Below are 20,642 nucleotides of genomic sequence, written 5' to 3'. Positions count from 1 at the left end.
CGCATTACAGTATTGTGATGTTACACTCTGCCGTACTACCTCGCATGTATAAAAGAGGCACCGTTTCGTATGAAATGTTAGTTGTAAGTTGTGATCGTCACCTATCGTATCCCCCACCGAGCAGGAGCACTGCCTCTCGGTGGTGGGCAATAAATCAGTAAGCGTGAAAGTAGTTTATTCGTTATTCGTCTGCCCCTTCGGGACCAAAAATCACACAACCTAGGGCCTGGTCAACCCTGGACGAAACACTGACTGTTTAAATACGAGGAAGAAAGCTCTACAGAGAATTGAAAATATAATTTTGAAGATTCTAAAGCTGTTTGCCGAAAACCGTTGTGTTTTTCTGCTGGCAATATTAGGTTAAATGCGTTATATTTTCTTCTAGATAGGTGTAATTATTTTACCTGTATCAACTCTAAACTGCTATGGCAAATGAAATATAATGCTAATAAATTTATACTGAATGTTAACACAAAATAGCCTATGTACAAAAAATGCATGTAATGTTTGAATTGATTCTAATAAACGATTTAAAATAGGAAAAATAAAAAATATTTAATATAGGCTGATCTATATTACACCGTGCTAAAATCGCAAGCGTTAGATGGGTCTCCTCAATATTCCGGAACGACAACTTTTACGTGTATATGAGAAAGGGCATTGTTGAACAACCATAAACGATGAGAATTCTGGATGAAAAAAGTAAAATCATTTTGTGGCTAAGAACAGTATCCCTTTCATAAATAAAGGGTTGCTAGTATTAACGATTAGGCAAATGGCACCAGACTAAATATCAGATTATCCCATGTGTACAAGCACTTATCTCTATCTAGGAAATCCACGTGGGTTTTATCTGGCGTGGTCATCATTTTTCAGTTGAATGTTGAGTTGACCGTACTTGAATGGAATGAATCAAGAATAACTTAACATTTTTATCAATTGTACGAGATTTTTGGAATGAAATTTATCGACAAAACGTTTTTGAACATGATTCCATTGAATATAGAGAATTTGACTTCTTTGGGCTCTTAATGACTTAATCTTTCCAGCTGTTGCTGTGCATATCTTATTAACAATTAATGTTTATATAAGAACAGCAGATACACATTTATGAAAGCACTTAAAGTAAACCAAGAAAATTGAATTTTTGATGCCAACGCATCCATTTCTTCAGAACCATTAGAAATCGTAAAACTGCCACCCTCCAATAACAACTTTACCATCCCAGCTTTTGAAAGCATGCATTCAATCTCGGGGAGATGTTATGATGTTTTAAATTTTTTATGCTCACACCCAGTTTCATCCTGCAATGAAATGCTTACTTCCCTTGCAGCTGCGATGTATAATGCACTTCGTGACCGTGAATACAAGCTACCGGTGCAACTTACAACAGCTAAGTGGGTAATATTATAAAATGTTCCATCATCTCACTTGTATATAGGAAAACGATGGGAGTACCCTGCATAATGAATATAAATAAACTTACCATTCTTTTTATAGAAAATCACCTCCAACTTCAGCTCACTTTTCCCATCGAGGCTGCTCTCGATTTGGCTTTTGTGTTCTTCCTTCGTCTCCGGGCCATAGAGAAACCGACAAGCACAACCTGAAAATTGTGTTTAAAAATGAAAAGATTTTTAAACAACAAACAAACCACACAAAAACACATCCACTTCACAGGTTTGCATTCGAGCGAAAACGGAAATGTAACGCAAGAATGCAGCTAGCTATTTCTAAGGGAGAAGTACAGTATGTAAAATTACCTTTCTGCATAATTTGTGCACGCGAAAACCCAGAAAGCTCGACAAAGCCATCTGAGCAGTACACTATCGGATATCCACTAACTTGTGCGTTGCCGAGTACAAAATTGGAATCTGAGAAAAGAGAACATAAAATTGCAATGAATGCAACGTTTAAACGTAAACTAACAGGATAACGTGTTGTAGCGTGTGGATATAGTCGCTGTCGGTCTGCATTAAATAGAAAATGCTACTGTTCTGATGTTGTTAAAATCGACTTAAGTACTACCAGCCGAACGAAACCTCGCATTACCTCACTTTCACCTTCTGGATATTTGAATCAGTGTCGACAACCAGTGAATTTTGCGATTTAATTTGGCGCTAAAAAGTGATTTGCTGTGGTGCTTCGTATATGCAATGGCGGGAGATAAAATCTGCATGAAATGCACTCGAGGAATCGACGTTTACGCTGATCTCTTCACTGTGTGCGAAGGAGAGTGCGCCTGTTTTTTTCACGCAAACTGTGTGAATATAAGCGAAGATGTATTGCCAATCTTATCGGGGAATGTGCTTTGGATGTGCGATTCGTGTATACGCAAATTCCAAATAATGAGGGACAATGCCAAATCGACCAGTTGTCAAGAAATAATTGGAGTAAAACCTATTGAAGCTGAAGTTATGGAGCTGAAAAGTACGGTGGCAGATATTCTGCAAACTTTATCTAAAATTGTACCTGATTCCTCTTCGAATTGCCTGACCCCGCATCACTCTACTCCGGTATCTCCACATCCACTCTCAAACGGCACGAGCGCAATTGTTATGAATGCAACTAATGTGAGCAGCGACGGGAATCTTCGGCAACCGAGATATACTACGGATGATGACTTCTCATTGTTTTTATCTAACATCGACGTGAGTGTCACAGAGCGGGACGTTCATGCATTGGTTGTCCGTTCTCTTGGTACTCCTGAACCCGAGCGCATTGATGTAATTAAATAAGGATCGAATTGGAACACTCATAGAGCGTTGGATTATGTGTCATTTAAGGTAATGTTAGACAAAAAGTGGAAATCTCGTGCATTGGATTCCTCTATATGGCCAAACAATGTTAGATTTAGAGAGTTTATCAAGAAAAATAGTAATACCTGGAAACCGATATGAGCTTAATTCGCAGCTTAAATGAAAAGATAGGTGATATAATGTTAAATAAGTTTCTGTTTTTGATTGTTTCCTGGTTCATTCTGTAAAGTTTCTGTTTTGTTGTGTAGATAGATAATGTTGATAATGTTATTAAAGTTTGTATGTGCTTGAGTTATTTGATGCATTGTTTCAATTAGGTAAAGATATTCAATAAGACTCAAGATAGTCAGTTGGATTAAATAAATAAACAAATAAACAAATAAACAAAATAGCATTAATTAATTGGATGAAAATGTGATTCGTGATATTCGGCTATGTAATTCATAGTTTTGTGATGGTAATATGCACGTTACTTATTCTACTTCTTGGCATTACATAATCACTGTATCGAAAAAATAGCAACATTCAACATGCTTGTTCTCTAAGAAGAATGCATAAAAAAATGGAAAATGTAAAAATGTAAATCTATTGGAAATTACTCAATATTCCGAATCTCGATATCGAGTCAGAGAACCATAAAAAAAGTTGGTTTTCATGGCTAACTCAATGGTTCCTTGGATCGCGATTGCGCTGGTTTAGTGTTCTGTAATTCGATGCCTCCCTAACTCATTGGTCCCTTCAATATCTAGTTATGAAGAGTTGACATTAATTATACCACAAGGTAAGTATAAGCTTTTTGAAATGATTAGGGGTTGTCCATAAACTACGTGGCCTTTCATGGGAGTAGGGAAAGATCTCACCATTGACCACGATCCACAAAAATTTTAAAGTTGATTTGGACAAATAACCACGGGGAAGGCGGCTGGTTTGGAATCCCAAAATATATCCACGTGGTCAATGTATTTAAATAAATCAATTTACCATCCCCTTTTTCAATGTTAAATATGTACAAAATGTGATTATTTAACCTTTTTCGGAAAATTCAAAGAAAGAGATTGCAAATGTCATCTTGATTATCTGCTACTTTATTATCCAATGTCATTTTAGATGGAAAGTTGTTAGACTTCATCTTTGTTTTAACATAATTGAATAAATTCTTGGGGCAAGATTTTAAATCATTTTCAATTTTTGTGTTGCACTCTTCAAGTGCAGTGGATATGGCTTGATTAAGTTGGTTGACAATATAGAAATAATTTGTTAAACTTTCTTGAGTTTTTTGTTGTCTGTAAATTTTATGAGCCTTTTGCTTACGATTTTTCAAATTGTATTTGCTTATTAATCCAAACAGGATTTTTTGACCCATTCCTACGTCGTCTCCGCAATAGTGGAACTTCCATCTGAATAATTTCCGACAAAATTGAATAAAAACCCGTAACTGCATACTCTAAATCTTCCTGATTTTAAAAACGGACTGCCAATCTATTCTACTCAATTTCTGTTTGATTCCGTTATAATTGGAGTTTTTATAATCAAAGAAATTCTCAAAGTCATAGTAGTCGGAATTATGATGATTATGAACAAAGATTGAGTACTCGATAGCTGTATGAAACGCTTCATTTTTCCATAGTGAAGAAAGAGATACGCTCACACAGAAATCTTCCATTATGTTTGAGAATAAGAAGTCCAAATAGCAGTTTTGTCGGTTTTTCACATGATTGATTTGATTTAAACCTAAAAATGCAGCTCTTTCAAAAATAAGTTGTAAAGATTCGATTTCGCCAACAACCGGCAGCAGAACATTTTCGTTTTCACAATCACGAATAAAATCAGCATTACGCTGATTAAAGCCGCCATAGATATTCACTTTGAATTCTGGAGATAACTGCGACAAAATTTCTTCAGCGGTTTGAAAGAAAATTTCATATGATAATTTGCAACCATGGCCTGGCGGAAAATACACAGAAGCAAATATATGTGTTTTACCGGCGATATGTGCTTTCACCCATACGTATTCAAACTCTTTATGTTTTGATGAAACAATTAATTCTGAATTGAATTTCGAAGATATTGCAATGAGAACTCCCCCATCAGACATTCTTTGGGTAAGGACCAGATCGCGATCATCTCCAAATACATTAAAATGGTTACCAAAAACTTCATCACTCTTAATTTTTTCGTTCCAACTAGTTTCAGTACCCAAAACAACCGAGAAGGATGAAGTTTCTATTCTTTTATAAATTTCGTTCATTTTTGATGCACTCCTCATGCGATTGAAATTTTGGCAATATACCAAAATTTCGGTAGCTTCTAAAGAAGTTTCTGGAAACACACCCCTTTGCACAGCATTACTTGAAATTCCATAATTAAATAATCCTACATGTGTTGAATTTAAAACTAGACAAAAATTCTGCAGAAACGTCTAGCTATAATCCAATCAGTTTGCTTTCCTCCATCAGTAAACTTTTTGAAAAGGTCAATTTGAACAGAATGATGGCCCACTTCAATGAAAATTCGATTTTTGCCAATGGACAGTTCCGATTCCGCCATGGACATTCGACCACTCATCAACTTTTACGTGTACCGTCGTACGGGGCTACTTTTGATTCCCGGGATTACTTTGGACACTCACCTTTTATATTTATTAGCAGCGTAAATATTAATCTGAACAATTTTGCGTCTTCGACACTTTTATTAATCAATGTATGGTCTACCACTAGGCATGTTTTTTTTGGAACAACATCAACAATAATAGGATAAACAAGAAAACATTTCAAAAAAGTCCGAATAAATATTCACAAGATATTAAACATTGGCTATGCAAACATTGTTTGAATTCCACCTATGTCGTGGAAACTTATTGGGAGTATCAAACTATCAAATCGTTATGTTTCATGAAAATTTAGTGATTTGTTTTACATAAAATTGTTGTTTTATCAAAATAATTGACCAAAGGTCTTATTTTTACGACTTTTATTTTATTATAATGTTTTGGTTTGTGTATTTTACAACATAAAAAAATTAAAATAAATGTTTGTTAAAGTGAATAGACACAAAACTCACATATATCAATACGTACCAATGACAAGTTCACAACATAATCTCTATAAAATATTTTCGGTCATATTTAACATGAACTTGCAGTATAAAACAATTGCACCCTTCAAATGCTTAAAATAAACTATTCTTAAGTCAGCTCTGAACTGCTAATAAGCTAAAACATTACTCATAGATTGCGTTTTTAATGAAAATTACTTACTGGTATTAAATTAGTTACTGGAATTAATGTGATCCTTCTACAAATCGTTCATATGACAGCAAGAATAGAAAAAAAAACAGTTTTTATACATAACTCATTAATCATCGCAGTACCTATTAGTTACATTGTTCGTTCATGTCAACTTGAAAATCAAGCATTCGTAATTGATAGTTCCATTTAAGAGGAAATTGAAAGTTTAACCTTCCTTAGTCCCTAACAAAAAGCTACAAATTGTGACTTAGGGTCGTTTTCGACCCGAAAATTCAAACAGCTCGCAAAAATCAGTGTGTTGACCGAATTTAGTTCTGTTGGCACGAACGGCACACATGTCTAGTTTTCGAAACCCTCCCGGAGATCCGGATTTGGTCAATGTGGCCACCGGGAACCTGCTACACATGAAAAAATTCCTTTAGAGACCCTTTCTTTGACTACCTGTAGTTTCGTAACTAAACAAGTAATCTGAACCGTCCTCATATTGTTGAACAGGTATTCACGTGGACTGTGAATAGAGATTCTCAAATCGCTAAGTTATTCATACTAGGTTCCGGAAACCTGGAACATCCGAAAAGTAAGCTTCTATCGCAGTTCTGTATATGTAATTCACATCGGTGCTATTCGGTTGATGGATATTTTGGCATTTTTTTTTTCTGCAATAAGGAACCAAAATTTTTCTGTAATAAGGAACTAATTGTATTCAAAATCATGAAGATTGAGCCGTCGCATGGGTAGTTTTGGTACAAATACTGATATGTCCCAACATACGGGTATTTCCGGTGGCCATTCCTTAGTTATTTCGGTGGGCCAGGAGAAAAAAAAGTGGTCATTCATCAATATTTGAACTAGCAGTGTCACAGGGATGCAAAATCATGAAGATTGAGCCGTCGCATGCTTACTTTTGGTGCTAAAACTTTGTGGTCCCACATTACGGGATTCCCGGTGGCCATTCCGGTGCTCCAAAAAGACCAGAATAACCATTCATTCATTCTTTTGGCAAAATACATCCAAACATAAAAAATGGTAAAGAATTGGACACAATTCATTTGGTTTTGGGGTTCAAACCTAAGTAATTTCATCGAATTGTCCAGATTGGCCACCTCCCGGGACTCCAAGAACCTGTTCCGCATTGACCTTACTGGACCAAATTTTTCAGGGAATTTGCGCTGGCAATTGGTTTCTTATTACAGAAAAAAATTATGCCAAAATATCCATCAACCGAATAGCACCGATGTGAATTACATACCGTTTTGATTCATATTACGGACAGCTTCAAATTACGGACACTCTACTTTATATGGGAAACATTTCACGCGAAATGTTTCAATTTTTGCTGTTCAAAAGTTCTCAATTTCAAGGCTCGTTTTAGTAAACTTTTTCCATAAATATCTTTGAAAATTTATAATGCCCAACTACATCAGATGTCTCTTTGGTGGTTTAACGATTTCGAATGATGATTTGACTGTTCCATTAATGAGTATCATGAGCTGTCCGGAATTCGATTCAAAGTGTCCGGAATATGAGGCAAAAGTGAGGAAGCGTCCGTAATAAGAATCATGAAAAAGCCACACATTTTGATTTATTTAAAGTTATTGAAGTTGCGGAAGCGTATTCTTCACCCACCGTTCGAAAGTAAAGGGCTTCCGACGCTCGATAGCGCTAAGGAATCATACAGAATGATTTATTTTGTATACTCTATGCTGGGTTATATTTCCCTGAGTCCTTAAGTGTCCGTAATAAGAATCAAAACGGTATACAGAACTGCGATAGAAGCTTACTTTTCGGATGTTCCGGGTTTCCGGAACCTAGTATGAATAACTTAGCGATTTGAGCATCTCTATTCACAGTCCACGTGAATACCTGTTCAGCAATATGAGGACGGTTCAGATTACTTGTTTAGTTACGAAACTACAGGTCGTCAAAGTTAGGGTATCTAAAGGGACTTTTTTCATATGTAGCAGGTTCCCGGTGGCCACATTGACCAAATCCGGATCTCCGGGAGGGTTTCTGAAACTAGACATGTGTGCCGTTCATTTAAGCCCGGAAAGAAACAGAACTAAATTCGGTCAACACACTGATTTTTGCGAGCTGTTTTAATTTTCGGGTCGAAAACGACCCTAAGTCACAATTTTTTTTATGGAAGCTCCCCTAGTCATTCAAAACTTTTGTTTCCGCAAAAACAAAATTTCCCACAAAAAAATAATTGTCAGAAAGTTTCAAATTGCTAGGTTATTTCAATCAAAAGTTACATTGATTTGAATTTTGAAATGGGTCGAAAAAGACCCAAGGTCCTTACTAAGGCTGCAAACTGAAAATAGTGAATAGAATGTTCCGTTGAAATTTGTTATATATGTGTAACTGTTTCTAGCTTTGTAGTTTTCTAAATTATGTTTATTAATGAAAAACGTTCAATAACATCATAGTGGACGATAATCTATAGAATCAGTTTGACAGTTTTAAGGAAAAATCATTTCATTATCAAATTGTGAAAATGTCCAAAGTAGCCCCTTTTTTGTCTTTAAGGACACACTTTTTTCGCTAGTCAAGCATTTATGTTATTTCTTGATGGATTTGCCTCATATTTTGCACATATGTGACGTACATATACAACTTAAATATAGGAAAGAATTATCAATATCTATCCATAATTCTCAGAGTTACAAATCCTCAAAGTTAAAGAATGTGGAAATAATGTCAAAAGAAGCCCCGTTTGACGGTAACAAATTTCCGTTCCAACAAATCTGAAGGCTATTCTACTGGTCTTGCTCTTCTAGACATAGAAAAAGCATACGACAGTGTTTAGCATGCAGGTTTAACTGTAAAATTGTAAAATAAAATAACTTACGTTATTTCGGCCGTTTTGTTTTCTTTGGTTTCTGCACTTTCATACCAAAAGTATTGAAGCAACATCAGTTTTAAGCTTAAAAGCTTCAAAAAGAACATTCGAAATTATGCGTTCAATGTACGTTACCTGAAATCATTGCATTTTCAACAGTCAATATCTCAAAAACCAGATGTGCTACTACATTTTTAAAAAGCGGTCTCAAATAGAGTAAGTAGCGGTATTGTAGTTCTGTTGTACAGTATGTACAATGATCTATGACTCGATATTGATGCATAGAACTATACTAAAACAACATTTAACGGTGGTTTAGTGGTGGACCTGAAAACGGATTATTTTGAGTTGAAAAATCTGGCGGTCATCTTTTAAGCGGTTCTATACCATTTCCCAGAAAGACAAATCATTTCCCGGATACCCCATTTCCCGGAAAGACAGTTCCCGGAAGGACTGACCCATTTCCCGGAAAATCATTTCCCGGAATACCCCATTTCCCGGAAAGATATTCAAGAATAATTAAAATAATCAAAATCAAAGAAAAAACTATTAAACAAATGAGGTATCACTGTTTAGGTGATATTGGGCCAAAATGGTGCCTTTGGACCAATGAAAACAATGTGGCAAGTTTCAATAACACTTTGTAAATAGCCACACGATTGTCATAGATTCGTTTTTTGGTCGTTCATGTTAGCCAAAAGATGCATTGAAAAAGGCGGATAAAGTCACCCACTAGTCCCAATGTCACCCCAAACGGCGGAAAACCTTCATCGATGTATCGTTTGAAATATCCATGTTCAATTGCATCTTCACTTTTTTCTGTCGAATTAAAATAATTCACAAAAATATTAATTAAGCAACGTGATTTTAACATTTATCCATATATTTAATATTTTGATTTGAGAAGCAGTTTTACCGACTAATTTAGCGGCACAATAATAAGACATATTCCAGCTGATCACCTGAAAAAATATTTACAAAAATAATGTTGCAATAATATGAAAAATATATATCTTTCCACCATATTTTCAGTTAGTGAGCAAAATTAAGAGAATGGTTTTATATCAAATTTTTTTGCGGGTAGTATGTTTTTCGAAAAAAAAATTGCGTGCTTAGTTCAGTTAACTTATATATCAACTTTCTAGATTTTATATCCCTTTGAAAGGTTTCCATATGAAGACTTACTTTAAGACTAAATAATCTCAAGATATTTTAGACCTCTGAACTTTTTATGTGCAGTCTGTTAGGAACGTTTCGACCGGTCCATTTTCGTGTTATTCTGGTAGAGTTATTATTGCTCATACAACATGGTTGACCTATTTTCATTGAATGGTTGCCCTTCTTTCATACGTAGGCTGTTTTTTAGAGTTATGCCATTAACACAGAAAATAATGTCCAACTGACAAAAAAAATCCATCTACATGAAGTCCATTATAGCTACTGCCATTTTTATAGAGAATCACCCTTCTTTTGAATATTTGCCGTTCTTTCGAATTATACCGACATAAACATTTTTGGCGAGAAGGCTGCTAATATTGAACAGCAGAAATTTTCCCTTCTTTCAAACTAAGGTTATTCTGTTAAGTCATTGGACTATACACAAATCATTTCACTCAAATATTGTTTTATTTAATCAACTTTTTTGGGCTTGTAACAGTGCGGTTGTGTCACTAGGTATCTAGCCGCATCGTGCTAAGAAATGTGTGTTCGATTCCCGCCTTAGTCCGAAGAACTTTTCGTGAGGAATGTTTTCCGACTGTGCCACTGGGCGTTGCATGCTAATCTGTCGTCTACTACTGTGAAGCACTACACTCCAAAGGACAAAATGCTTACTGGAAGCATTAACGTGTCCGTGTTTTAAACTGCCCCTTGACAATTTTGTTAGATTTGTGACGCTTCCCTCAACTCCTTTCCCACCTTTGGAATGAGACATTGGCATGAACTTTATGCTGTAATAGCGTTTTAATTGGTATTATCTTGTTCTTATTGTTTTTGGCATGACGTTCTAACTGGGACAGAGCCGTCTCAAAGTTCATAATAGCACTCACACAGTGATTAACTGAGAATATTTTTTCCGCCAATTGACAAAGACACCTCATTCCCTCGAGAGTAGAAGAATTTTCCAACCCAAAAAGATCCTTGACCGGCGTCATTAGAAGCCGCGACACTTAGTTGTAGTCTTTCTAATTAATTGCGCCTTTTTCGTTACGAACATTGAGGCTCTTAAGCCGTTCAGTTCTGACACACGTAAAAAAAACCGCGAAAGTTTATTTTTGATGCATTCCGGGAAATGGGTTTCCGGAAATGGGTCATTCCGGGAAATGATTTCCGGGAAACGGTATTCCGGGAATTGGTTTTCCGGGAAATGTCATAGAATCCTTTTAAGCAGTTCAATGAATTTGTCATTACGTTAGCACTCATCATGTTGAATTATGAGGCCTCCATCGAAAAAACAATCTGGTTCTTTCAAGCTTATCTCTTACGTATTGGCATTATGTCCACATTAAGTCAAAGTCTGCTTCTCAGCTATTCAATATCGCTACTTTTCAAATGCATGTCGAGTGGCAGTTAAGAACTTCGGCCTAAAACTGTGTATGCTTTGCTTAAGTGCCATGATATAAGTAAGAAAAACTATGAGACGGCGTTAATGTCTGTAGCCAAAACAACAAATTTCTTTTCAAAAAAATTCGGATTAACCTCTGTGTTTACTGTTTAAAAATTTATTTAAATCACATTAAACCCGTGACTCCACAAGCACATTAGTCGCCATGACTCCAGCAAAATAATGTATTCTGACCATGACTCCTCTCATATCGAGCAAACCTTTGATTTACTTTGGTTTATTACATAACCTAGGTTAGTAAAATAATTAACAAAGTATACCATACATAGGTTAGTAGAATTATGACAAAAATTGTTCTACATGGCGAAGTCATGTTAGAATGTTCTATAGTAATCAGAAATAAAAGTCACCTACGAAGAGAATAAAATAACGCTTGTGAGAGCTGAATTCATATTCGTTAAATTTTGCGGGTCATACTGTAGGGGGTGATTTTATGCGGTCTTGGTGCTTGTTTATGATTCATATTATCATTTCTGTAGCGCGCAAAAATGAATTTGGATGTACAAAAATGAATTTGAATTACAGTTTGATAATGTACCTAACTGAGTACCAAATTGACGCATCTTAAAAGGTGACCCCCAATACCGGACATGATGTGGGAATTGATGCATTCCTGAAAATGTGTACATTATTGAATATTTTTACTTTAGGCTTAGTATCAAGGATGGAAATCTAGTGATTATGATAAAACAAATGATGCATCGTGGTTGTTCTTTATCATGCGATCATAGCAACAACGATAAACCCTTAGTCGTCAAGCCATCACAACAAACTCCGCTCCGCGAAAAAATAGTCGCTCGGCCTGTGAGCTGACGATCAATTGTTCGCAAACCGATTTCATAAGTTTTGGAGGATTTTCACGCTTTCACTCTGCGATATGACTTCTAGCATACCATTATTGATCCTAAAGTCATTTGAGAATGGTTTGAGCGAAAATTAACATCGTAAATGCGTTCTGATGCATGTTAATCGCAACATGTTACAACATCCGACAAACGGTTTGTCCTACGACAAACAGTTCATCTGATGATTCAAATATCGTTTCAACGCGCGCAGAATGATGTATCGCAATCGTGCTTTTGAAAGAACGACAGCCCTCTTAGATCATTCGAATACTGTGTTATTTGTCGCTAGAGACGATTTTCTTCCATCCTTGCTTAGTATTTAATTGCCAATTCAATGCGTTTGCAACATTCATAAGAGTAATTTGAGATTTCTTTAGTTTGCAAGTCGTCCATCAAAAAACCTCTTTCACATATTTTCTCAACACGTATAATGCTGTTCAAAGTACTGTATCTACGAGTACGAGTTTATGCTTGTACCATGAGCGAAAGTTATTTGCACTTACTGTTATATTTTTGACTAAACGTCGTAAAAACCCTGCCATACCATTCTCAACATGATTTTATGGCTGGTAAAATTCAATTTGCAACAACAATAACTTAAAATGGTCCCAACTTTCACTAGTTTGACGATAATTTCTATTTAAGTAATCCAAGCAAAGTGCTAAAACTGTTGAATAATAGTGTTATCCATGTTATGAGCACGGGTTGTATTTAATAACATATAAAAAAATCAAAGTTATTTCAACAAAAAAAAGTCCCGATATCTGTCCATACATAACAAACTTTTGGTGTAACTTTGAATAAGTAATATTCTATGTTACTTTTAGTCTCTCTTCCATTTGCGTGTTTCAGGTTTTGGTATTTTCTTGTTGTTCAGTATGGGTTTTCGTACATATTTTATAGAGAACTCTAAAAGATTAGCAACTGCAAAAGGAACCTTTTTCTCCACGCCTGCTAGAGCTAGAAAAGATTAAATCTGTAACGCTTCCTGTTAATTAAAATCATTTCAAGTTCTTGTTTTTAATTTGAATCGTGGTTTACGGCTAACCAGCCGAGTGGAAGTTTAACACCTACCGAAAAGCTAAACATTACATATAATTTGCAATTGGATTAGATGGACAAATTGACGTGAAGATTTGCGAAAAAGATTCACGTCTTCTCAGTGAGAATCGAACTCACGACTCCCCGATCTCTAGTTGGGTCGCGTTAACCACTACGCCATGAGAGGACTCATGAACGCAGAAGTTAACCTGAATTCGTGGTTCTTTTTCGCAAAGTGCACCTCTTTCGGAAGAATTAGATGCCCATCCAAACACAACGCTTTCTATATATATCCAATGCTTAGCCCGAGAGCGCATTGCAGGTGGCCTTGATCACTTGAAAACTACATCACATCAGCAAATAATTTTCCTTTTTTCAACTCCTTAGATTCCGCTTACTATGATCGATATCAATACATGTGTATTCAATTTTAAATGACATACATACCGTTATTTCGATTGTTCTAGCAAATATCCCTTTTTTCGCTTTCTTTACCATATGAAATTCGGTTTATGGTGAATATATGTGTAAGCGTTGATTTTTTTATGAATACCTTGTATGAAGCACTTTCAGAACTTTCAATTTTGCACATTTTTGCTGAAGGCATCAAAGAGCTATCTCGAATATTTTTCAAGTTATAGACAATTTTCGGTTAAAAACATATTATTTTCAAATTTTTTCAATCTTTTCAAACAAAAAACGTCCTCACAGTTTTTTCACCATAAACAGAGAAAGAAATGATCTTTCTAATGCCGACAAAAGATTGAAAATCCGTTTGCGCCTTTCGGAGATATCGGCATTTGAAAACAACCATTTTTTCGAAGAAAATTTCTGATAACTCTGTAACCATAAGAGATAGAACAGTAGTTTCTTCGGCAAAAAGTTGCGCAATTAAAAGTTCTAAAAGTGCTTCGAACAAAGTTTTTGCGAGAAATTATCTTATAAAAAGTTATCAAGAAAAAACTGATTTTTCAGTACCACCCTAACTTTTTTGTTAAAAAAAATCATAACTCGCGAGCCATAAGAGATAGAAATTTGGGTTCTTCGGCAAAGTTGCTCCAAATCGGTTGTTCTAACACATTGTAAAACATTGTGTAGTCCTAAATGCGTCAGCAAAAAAGTTTATGTGCTGATCTCGTAAACCATGTGGGCCACCCTAATTTCACATCTCTGAAAAAAATGTCTGAAAAATATGGAGAAACTTTGCCGAAGACACCATATATCTAAAATTGACGGTTAAGGCGCAATCATTTTTGTCTTCCTAGATATGGCTTTGGGACCAATGTGCATTGTTTTTTATGTATAGGAATAGCACACTACACTAGCCAGCAACTGCGCTGGCTGAGGTTTCTATTGTGTGGGTGTTGCTCGATAAATACTTGTTTTTAATTTGAATCGTGGTTTACGGCTAACCAGCCGAGTGGAAGTTTAACACCTACCTACTATACCAAAATTGTAGTGTAGTGAAATGTGACGAACTAAACATGGAAAATTCAAAGTACTGTATCTACGAGTACGAGTTTATGCTTGTACCATGAGCGAAAGTTATTTGCACTTACTGTTATATTTTTGACTAAACGTCGTAAAAACCCTGCCATACCATTCTCAACATGATTTTATGGCTGGTAAAATTCAATTTGCAACAACAATAACTTAAAATGGTCCCAACTTTCACTAGTTTGACGATAATTTCTATTTAAGTAATCCAAGCAAAGTGCTAAAACTGTTGAATAATAGTGTTATCCATGTTATGAGCACGGGTTGTATTTAATAACATTTAAAAAAATCAAAGTTATTTCAACAAAAAAAGTCCCGATATCTGTCCATAAATAACAAACTTTTGGTGTAACTTTGAATAAGTAATGTTATATGTTACTTTTAGTCTCTCTTCCATTTTCGTGTTTCAGGTTTTGGTATTTTCTTGTTGTTCAGTATGGGTTTTAGTACATATTTTATAGAGAACTCTAAAAGATTAGCAAAAGGAACCTTTTTCTCCACGCCTGCTAGAGCTAGAAAAGATTACATCTGTAACGCTTCCTGTTAATTAAAATCATTTCAAGTTATCAGTGCGCATCGTACCTTCGTGCTGTGCGTAGGGGAAGGGGTGGTAAAATGAACACCTTAAGGATATCATCCTGTTTCTGATAGAAAAACGAGGAAATTGTATATTTTTATCGCACAACATAAAAAATAAGGATGTTGTCTATAGCAGAGATACGAATTCGTACTGAAATATTAAAATTTACACATATTTTTATCGCTAGCAAAAAAAGATTCATATGTTCATTTTACCTGCACTATGTTGGTAAAATGAACAGCTGTTGAATGAAAATCATGCAAAAACGTCTTCTTCTTCTTCTTCTTTCTGGCATTACGTCCCCACTGGAACAGAGCCTGCTTCTCAGCTTAGTATTCTTATGAGCACTTCCACAGTTATTAACTGAGAGCTTACTGTGCCAATGACCATTTTTGCATGCGTATATCGTGTGGCAGGTACAAAGATACTCTATGCCCTGGGAAGTCGAGAAAATTTCCTGCGCGTTTACCGCTACAGCTATCTGGGCCCCTAAAAAACGTGAGTAAAACAAATATTTTGAAAATTTTCGTTGCATTCCCGAATCCATTAGTTATTGTAACCCATTCAAAAAGATATCTGAAGGTATCAGATTTAACATCATACCATAACGATATTGACCTCACTTGAAAACCACAAGACTCCCGAGCTAAATGTTACGTCAGTTCTAATTTTCAAACGTTTTTTTTTTTTAATCTTAGTTTTCATTGACATTTTTACTTCAATTGACTTCCGTATCAAACCGAACACTCCGATTAATGCTCTAAATCGTCCATACGTAAAAAAAAATCAACCAAATTTGTTTTTTCTCGGTGAAAGGCACGGTGTTCATTTTTCCATCACTTCCCCTACACGAATTCTATCTGCTCTTGGAAGTTTTCTTAAAAACTACCTAAAGCAATAAAACAGTACTTTTCAGTGCTACAAAAACGGTACTTTTCAGTGCTACTAAAACAGTACTACAGTACTAATGATCGACTTGATGGGGCATGTGGGGGAGTTGCAATCATCATTCATAGGCGTATACAACATCAACTGTTTTCGTCATTTGAAGCTAAAGTTTTTGAAACTTTAGATGTTTCAGTTGAAACACAGCTTGGTAAATATACTTCATAGCTGCCTATTTGCCTTTTCAATGCTTTGGACAGCAAGTTAATTTGCTCCAAACTGACTTGCGAAAATTGATTCGCAATAATTCAATGGTTTTTTCACTGGTGACTTTAATGCCAAACATCGGTCATGGAAGAATTCTCAAAGTAATTCCAACGGCAGAATTTTATTTGATGAGTGCTCTTCAGGATATTTCTCAATTCAATGCCCTGACAACCATACATGTTTTTTCTCTTCTAGAAATCCATCAACGATTGACTTGGTCTTAACTGACTTTAGTCATCTTTGTAGCTAATTAGTTACTCATGATGATTTTGATTCTGATCATGTCCCTGTTACATTTCAAATATCCCATGAAGCGATTCTCAATCCTATCAGCTCCACTTTCAATTATTCACGAGCCGACTGGAATATATATGAAATGTATATTGACTCTAATCTTGAGGTTGACATTTCTTTACAAACAAAAATTAATATTGACAATGCTCTTGAAACAAATTCCATTGTTGAAGCCAGGAGCATTGCAATTCCAAAATGTGAAGTAAAATTTGAATCCGTTATTATAGACGATGATCTAAAACTCTTGATCCGTCTTAAAAACGTGAGGAGAAGGCAATTTCAACGCACTCGCGATCCTGCTATGAAAATTATATGGCAAGATTTGCAGAAAGAAATCAAGAAACGTTTTGCACAATTAAGAAACAAAAATTTTGAAAATAAGATTTCTCAATTGGACCCTGGCTCTAAGCCCTCTTCGAAATTATCTAAAATCTTGAAAAAACCTCAGAAGCCAATACCGGCATTGAAAGAGGAAAATAAATTATTACTAACTAATTGCGAAAAAGCTCAAAAACTTGCTACGCAGTTCGAAAGTGCGCAAAATTTTAATTTAGGACTTACTAGTCCAATTGAAAATCAAGTTACTCAGGACTTCGAAAATATTCTCAATTAAGAGAACGTTTTCGAAAATGCCTGTGAGACTGATTTGGAAGAAGTGAGAACTATTATTTAAAAAAATCAAAATAATGAAAGCTCCTGGCGATGATGGAATTTTCTACATCCTCATCAAGAAACTTCCAGAAAGTAGCTTATCATTTTAAGTTGATATATTCAACAAATGTTTCCAATTAGCATATTTTCCTGACAAATGGAAAAATGCTAAGGTTGTTCCAATTGTAAAACCAGACAAAAATCCTACAGAAGCTTATAGCTATCGTCCAATAAGTTTGCTTTCCTTCATCAGTAAACTTTTTGAAAAGGTTATTTTGAACAGAATGATGGCCCACATCAACGAAAATTCAATTTTTGCCAATGAACAGTTCGGATTCCGCCATGGACATTCGACCACTCATCAACTTTTACGTGTAACAAATTTGATCCGTTCCAACAAATCTGAAGGCTATTCTACTGGTCTTGCTCTTCTAGACATAGAAAAAGCATTCGACAGTGTTTGGCATGAAGGTTTGATTGTAAAATTAAAAAACTTTAATTTTCCAACATACATTGTTAGAATAATTCAAAGTTATCTGTCAAATCGTACACTTCAGGTTAATTATCAGAACTCCAGATCTGAAAGACTTCCTGTAAGAGCTGGTGGTCCTCAAGGCAGCATTTTGGGACCAATATTATACAATATTTTCACATCTGACTTACCTGAGTTACCTCAGGGATGTCAAAAATCCTTGTTTGCGGATGACACAGGCCTCTCCGCCAAAGGACGAACCCTGCGTGTCATCTGTAGTTGATTGCAAAAAAGTTTGGATATTTTTTCTTCATACTTACAAAAATGGAAGATTTATCCTAATGCTTCCAAAACTCAACTAATAATATTCCCACATAAACCAAAAGCTCTTTATTTGAAACCTTCAAGTAGACATGTTGTCACGATGAGAGGGGTTCCAATAAATTGGTCAGATGAAGTTAAGTATCTAGTGATCATGCTAGATAAGAATTTAACTTTCAAAAATCACATTGAGGGCATTCAAGCCAAATGTAATAAATATGTAATATGTCTCTATCCCCTTATTAACAGAGAATCAAAACTTTGTCTTAAGAACAATCTTTTGATATTCAAACAAATTTTCAGGCCAGCCATGTTGTATGCTGTACCAATATAGACTAGCTGTTGTAATACCAGGAAGAAAGCTCTGCAGATAATTCAAAATAAAATTTTGAGAATGATTCTGAAGCTTCCTCCCTGGTATAGTACCAATAGATACATAGAATATCCAATGTTGAAACATTGGAACAAATGTCAAATAAAATAATTAGTAATTTCAGGGAAAATAGTTACAATCTTCTATCGCAACGATTAATGCATTATATGTTTAGGTTAAGTTAGGTTAAGTATATTCAAAACGATTTTTTTCTCTTATAAGTAGGTGAAATCAACTCACCTGTAAAAAATCTGAACTGCTACCGCAAATGAAATGTAATATGTTGTTAACAAAATGTTAATAAAATCTTAGATTTTTTTTCCAAATTAGGATGAAAGTGTTGTCTAATAACACAGAACACCTAGATATAAGAAATAATGAATGTGATGTTTGGAATGATACTAATAAAGAAATTTAAAAAAAAATCAAGTTATCAGTTTAGATAAAAATCAACAACAAAATTTTAAAATTGTTCCATTTTTTTCTAAACACATGCTTGAATTTTTTGTCAATTTGGCGAAATATGGTTTCACCTCTTTTTTGACCTATTGTCACAGATAAATGAAGCTAAAAGGAGCTTTATTTACCTGCTGGGCATATTTTTGAGAATATTATTTGTTTAATGAAACACACCTGAAATGTATAGATGTTGGTTTCAAAATTACCATTATTGAAATTTTACAAATTAAGTTTGTCACAGTCCTTAGTTCAAATATGGTACAATAATTACTTTTAAACTTTTTTATTTATGATGGTTTTGGCTTACAAGACCAAAATTATGGTTCCATATTCAAAATCATTATTCATTAAATAAAATTTTAGGTGATACGTTTTCAAACATCTCTGTTTATTTTTTTACAATAACGTGCATATTTCAAGGATACATATTCTGTTCTACTCAAACATTACTCTCCATAACAGCTTCCTTTTCTTCTACTCCACCATCTTGATTAGACTATGATTTCTCAATTTTTCGACGGTGTCCGGTATTGGATGCTGTCCAGTACTGGAGAATCTCCCCCTATACATCAACTATTAAGTGATTACATTCTATTACATCAATTTTTAACGGTATTCCCTCTGAAACGTAAAAATGATGAATGGTCATGGTCATGGTCATGGTCACGGATCCCGCATGCTGAACCAATGTTCGAATCCCACCAAAATTTTTACATAATATTTGCTATATTGTAAGCCACATCGGTTTTTTTTATAAGATCATCACATAACTTAATCAATTCAAAAAATCTGGGGAAAAAATGTAAAATTCAACCGATCGCCATATTTACCAAACCATAAACAAATGTTTTCAATGTTCGCACCACATATTTTCCAGACTCAACATTACCGCTTCAATTATGTTTTTATGTCCAACAAAATAAATAATAAACTTTGTATCTTGCTGAGAACCATCCCATTGGCGTCAGTTAAATTCAGAAATTAAATGCTAACTCAGCTGTGGGAGGTATAGTATTAGGCAAAAGTACTCACGTGTTCCGTCAAAGCGCGTAGCGATTGTATCCAGAAACGTATTTTGGGGCGCCAGTAGCCCCTTCCTGGCAGGCATTGGCGGGTGCGGTTTATGTATCGGTCTTCGTAGGGAGCCTGGAATAAAGTAGAAAGAAAGGGGAATAAAACTCACAGCACACACGTTAATTGAAAGCGCTTTTGGGTAAACAGAATATAAAAAATTAAACAAGGGTCATACGCTTGAGAGTCTTTTTGTGATGATTCTTCGTCACAGTCATTATTTCTCAAGAGGTTACTCAGTTGTAGCGACTTTTCTGTAGCAAACCGGTGTGACAATATTCAATTTCACAGGAACTTGAAGAGCGCTTAAAGCGTCGAGTCAGCAGTTGTTATATATTTACTCCAGGCTCCAGGGTGTAAATTGTTCACTTTGCGTCAACGTGCTTGAAGGTTGCCGAATGTGAATTTCTATTTTTTA

The 20,642-nt window shown here is 35.2% G+C and overlaps 1 protein-coding gene across 9 annotated transcripts in view; it reads right to left on the bottom strand.

The window, feature by feature from the left end:
* The window catches only part of LOC5569573 (potassium voltage-gated channel subfamily H member 8), a 187,111-nt gene that overhangs the window by 126,888 nt on the left and 39,581 nt on the right, over window positions 1-20,642 (bottom strand). For 7 of the 9 annotated variants that reach the window (XM_021844060.1, XM_021844061.1, XM_021844062.1 and 4 more), the window contains 3 exons: window positions 20,186-20,299; window positions 1,764-1,874; window positions 1,487-1,606 (listed from right to left, as the gene is read on the bottom strand). In XM_021844060.1, coding sequence (XP_021699752.1) covers window positions 1,487-1,606; window positions 1,764-1,874; window positions 20,186-20,261 — 307 coding nt within the window. In that variant the 5' untranslated portion in view covers window positions 20,262-20,299. Of the gene's footprint in view, window positions 1-1,486; window positions 1,607-1,763; window positions 1,875-2,472; window positions 3,064-20,185; window positions 20,300-20,402; window positions 20,633-20,642 lie in introns of those variants that run through there. The other 2 variants (XM_021844059.1, XM_021844064.1) reach the window with 2 other exon arrangements.

Source organism: Aedes aegypti, chromosome 2 (genome assembly GCF_002204515.2).
Source record: "Aedes aegypti strain LVP_AGWG chromosome 2, AaegL5.0 Primary Assembly, whole genome shotgun sequence".
NCBI lineage: Eukaryota > Metazoa > Arthropoda > Insecta > Diptera > Culicidae > Aedes > Aedes aegypti.
Note: the sequence above shows the minus strand (reverse complement) of the source record. Positions and strands in the feature narration are given on the sequence as shown.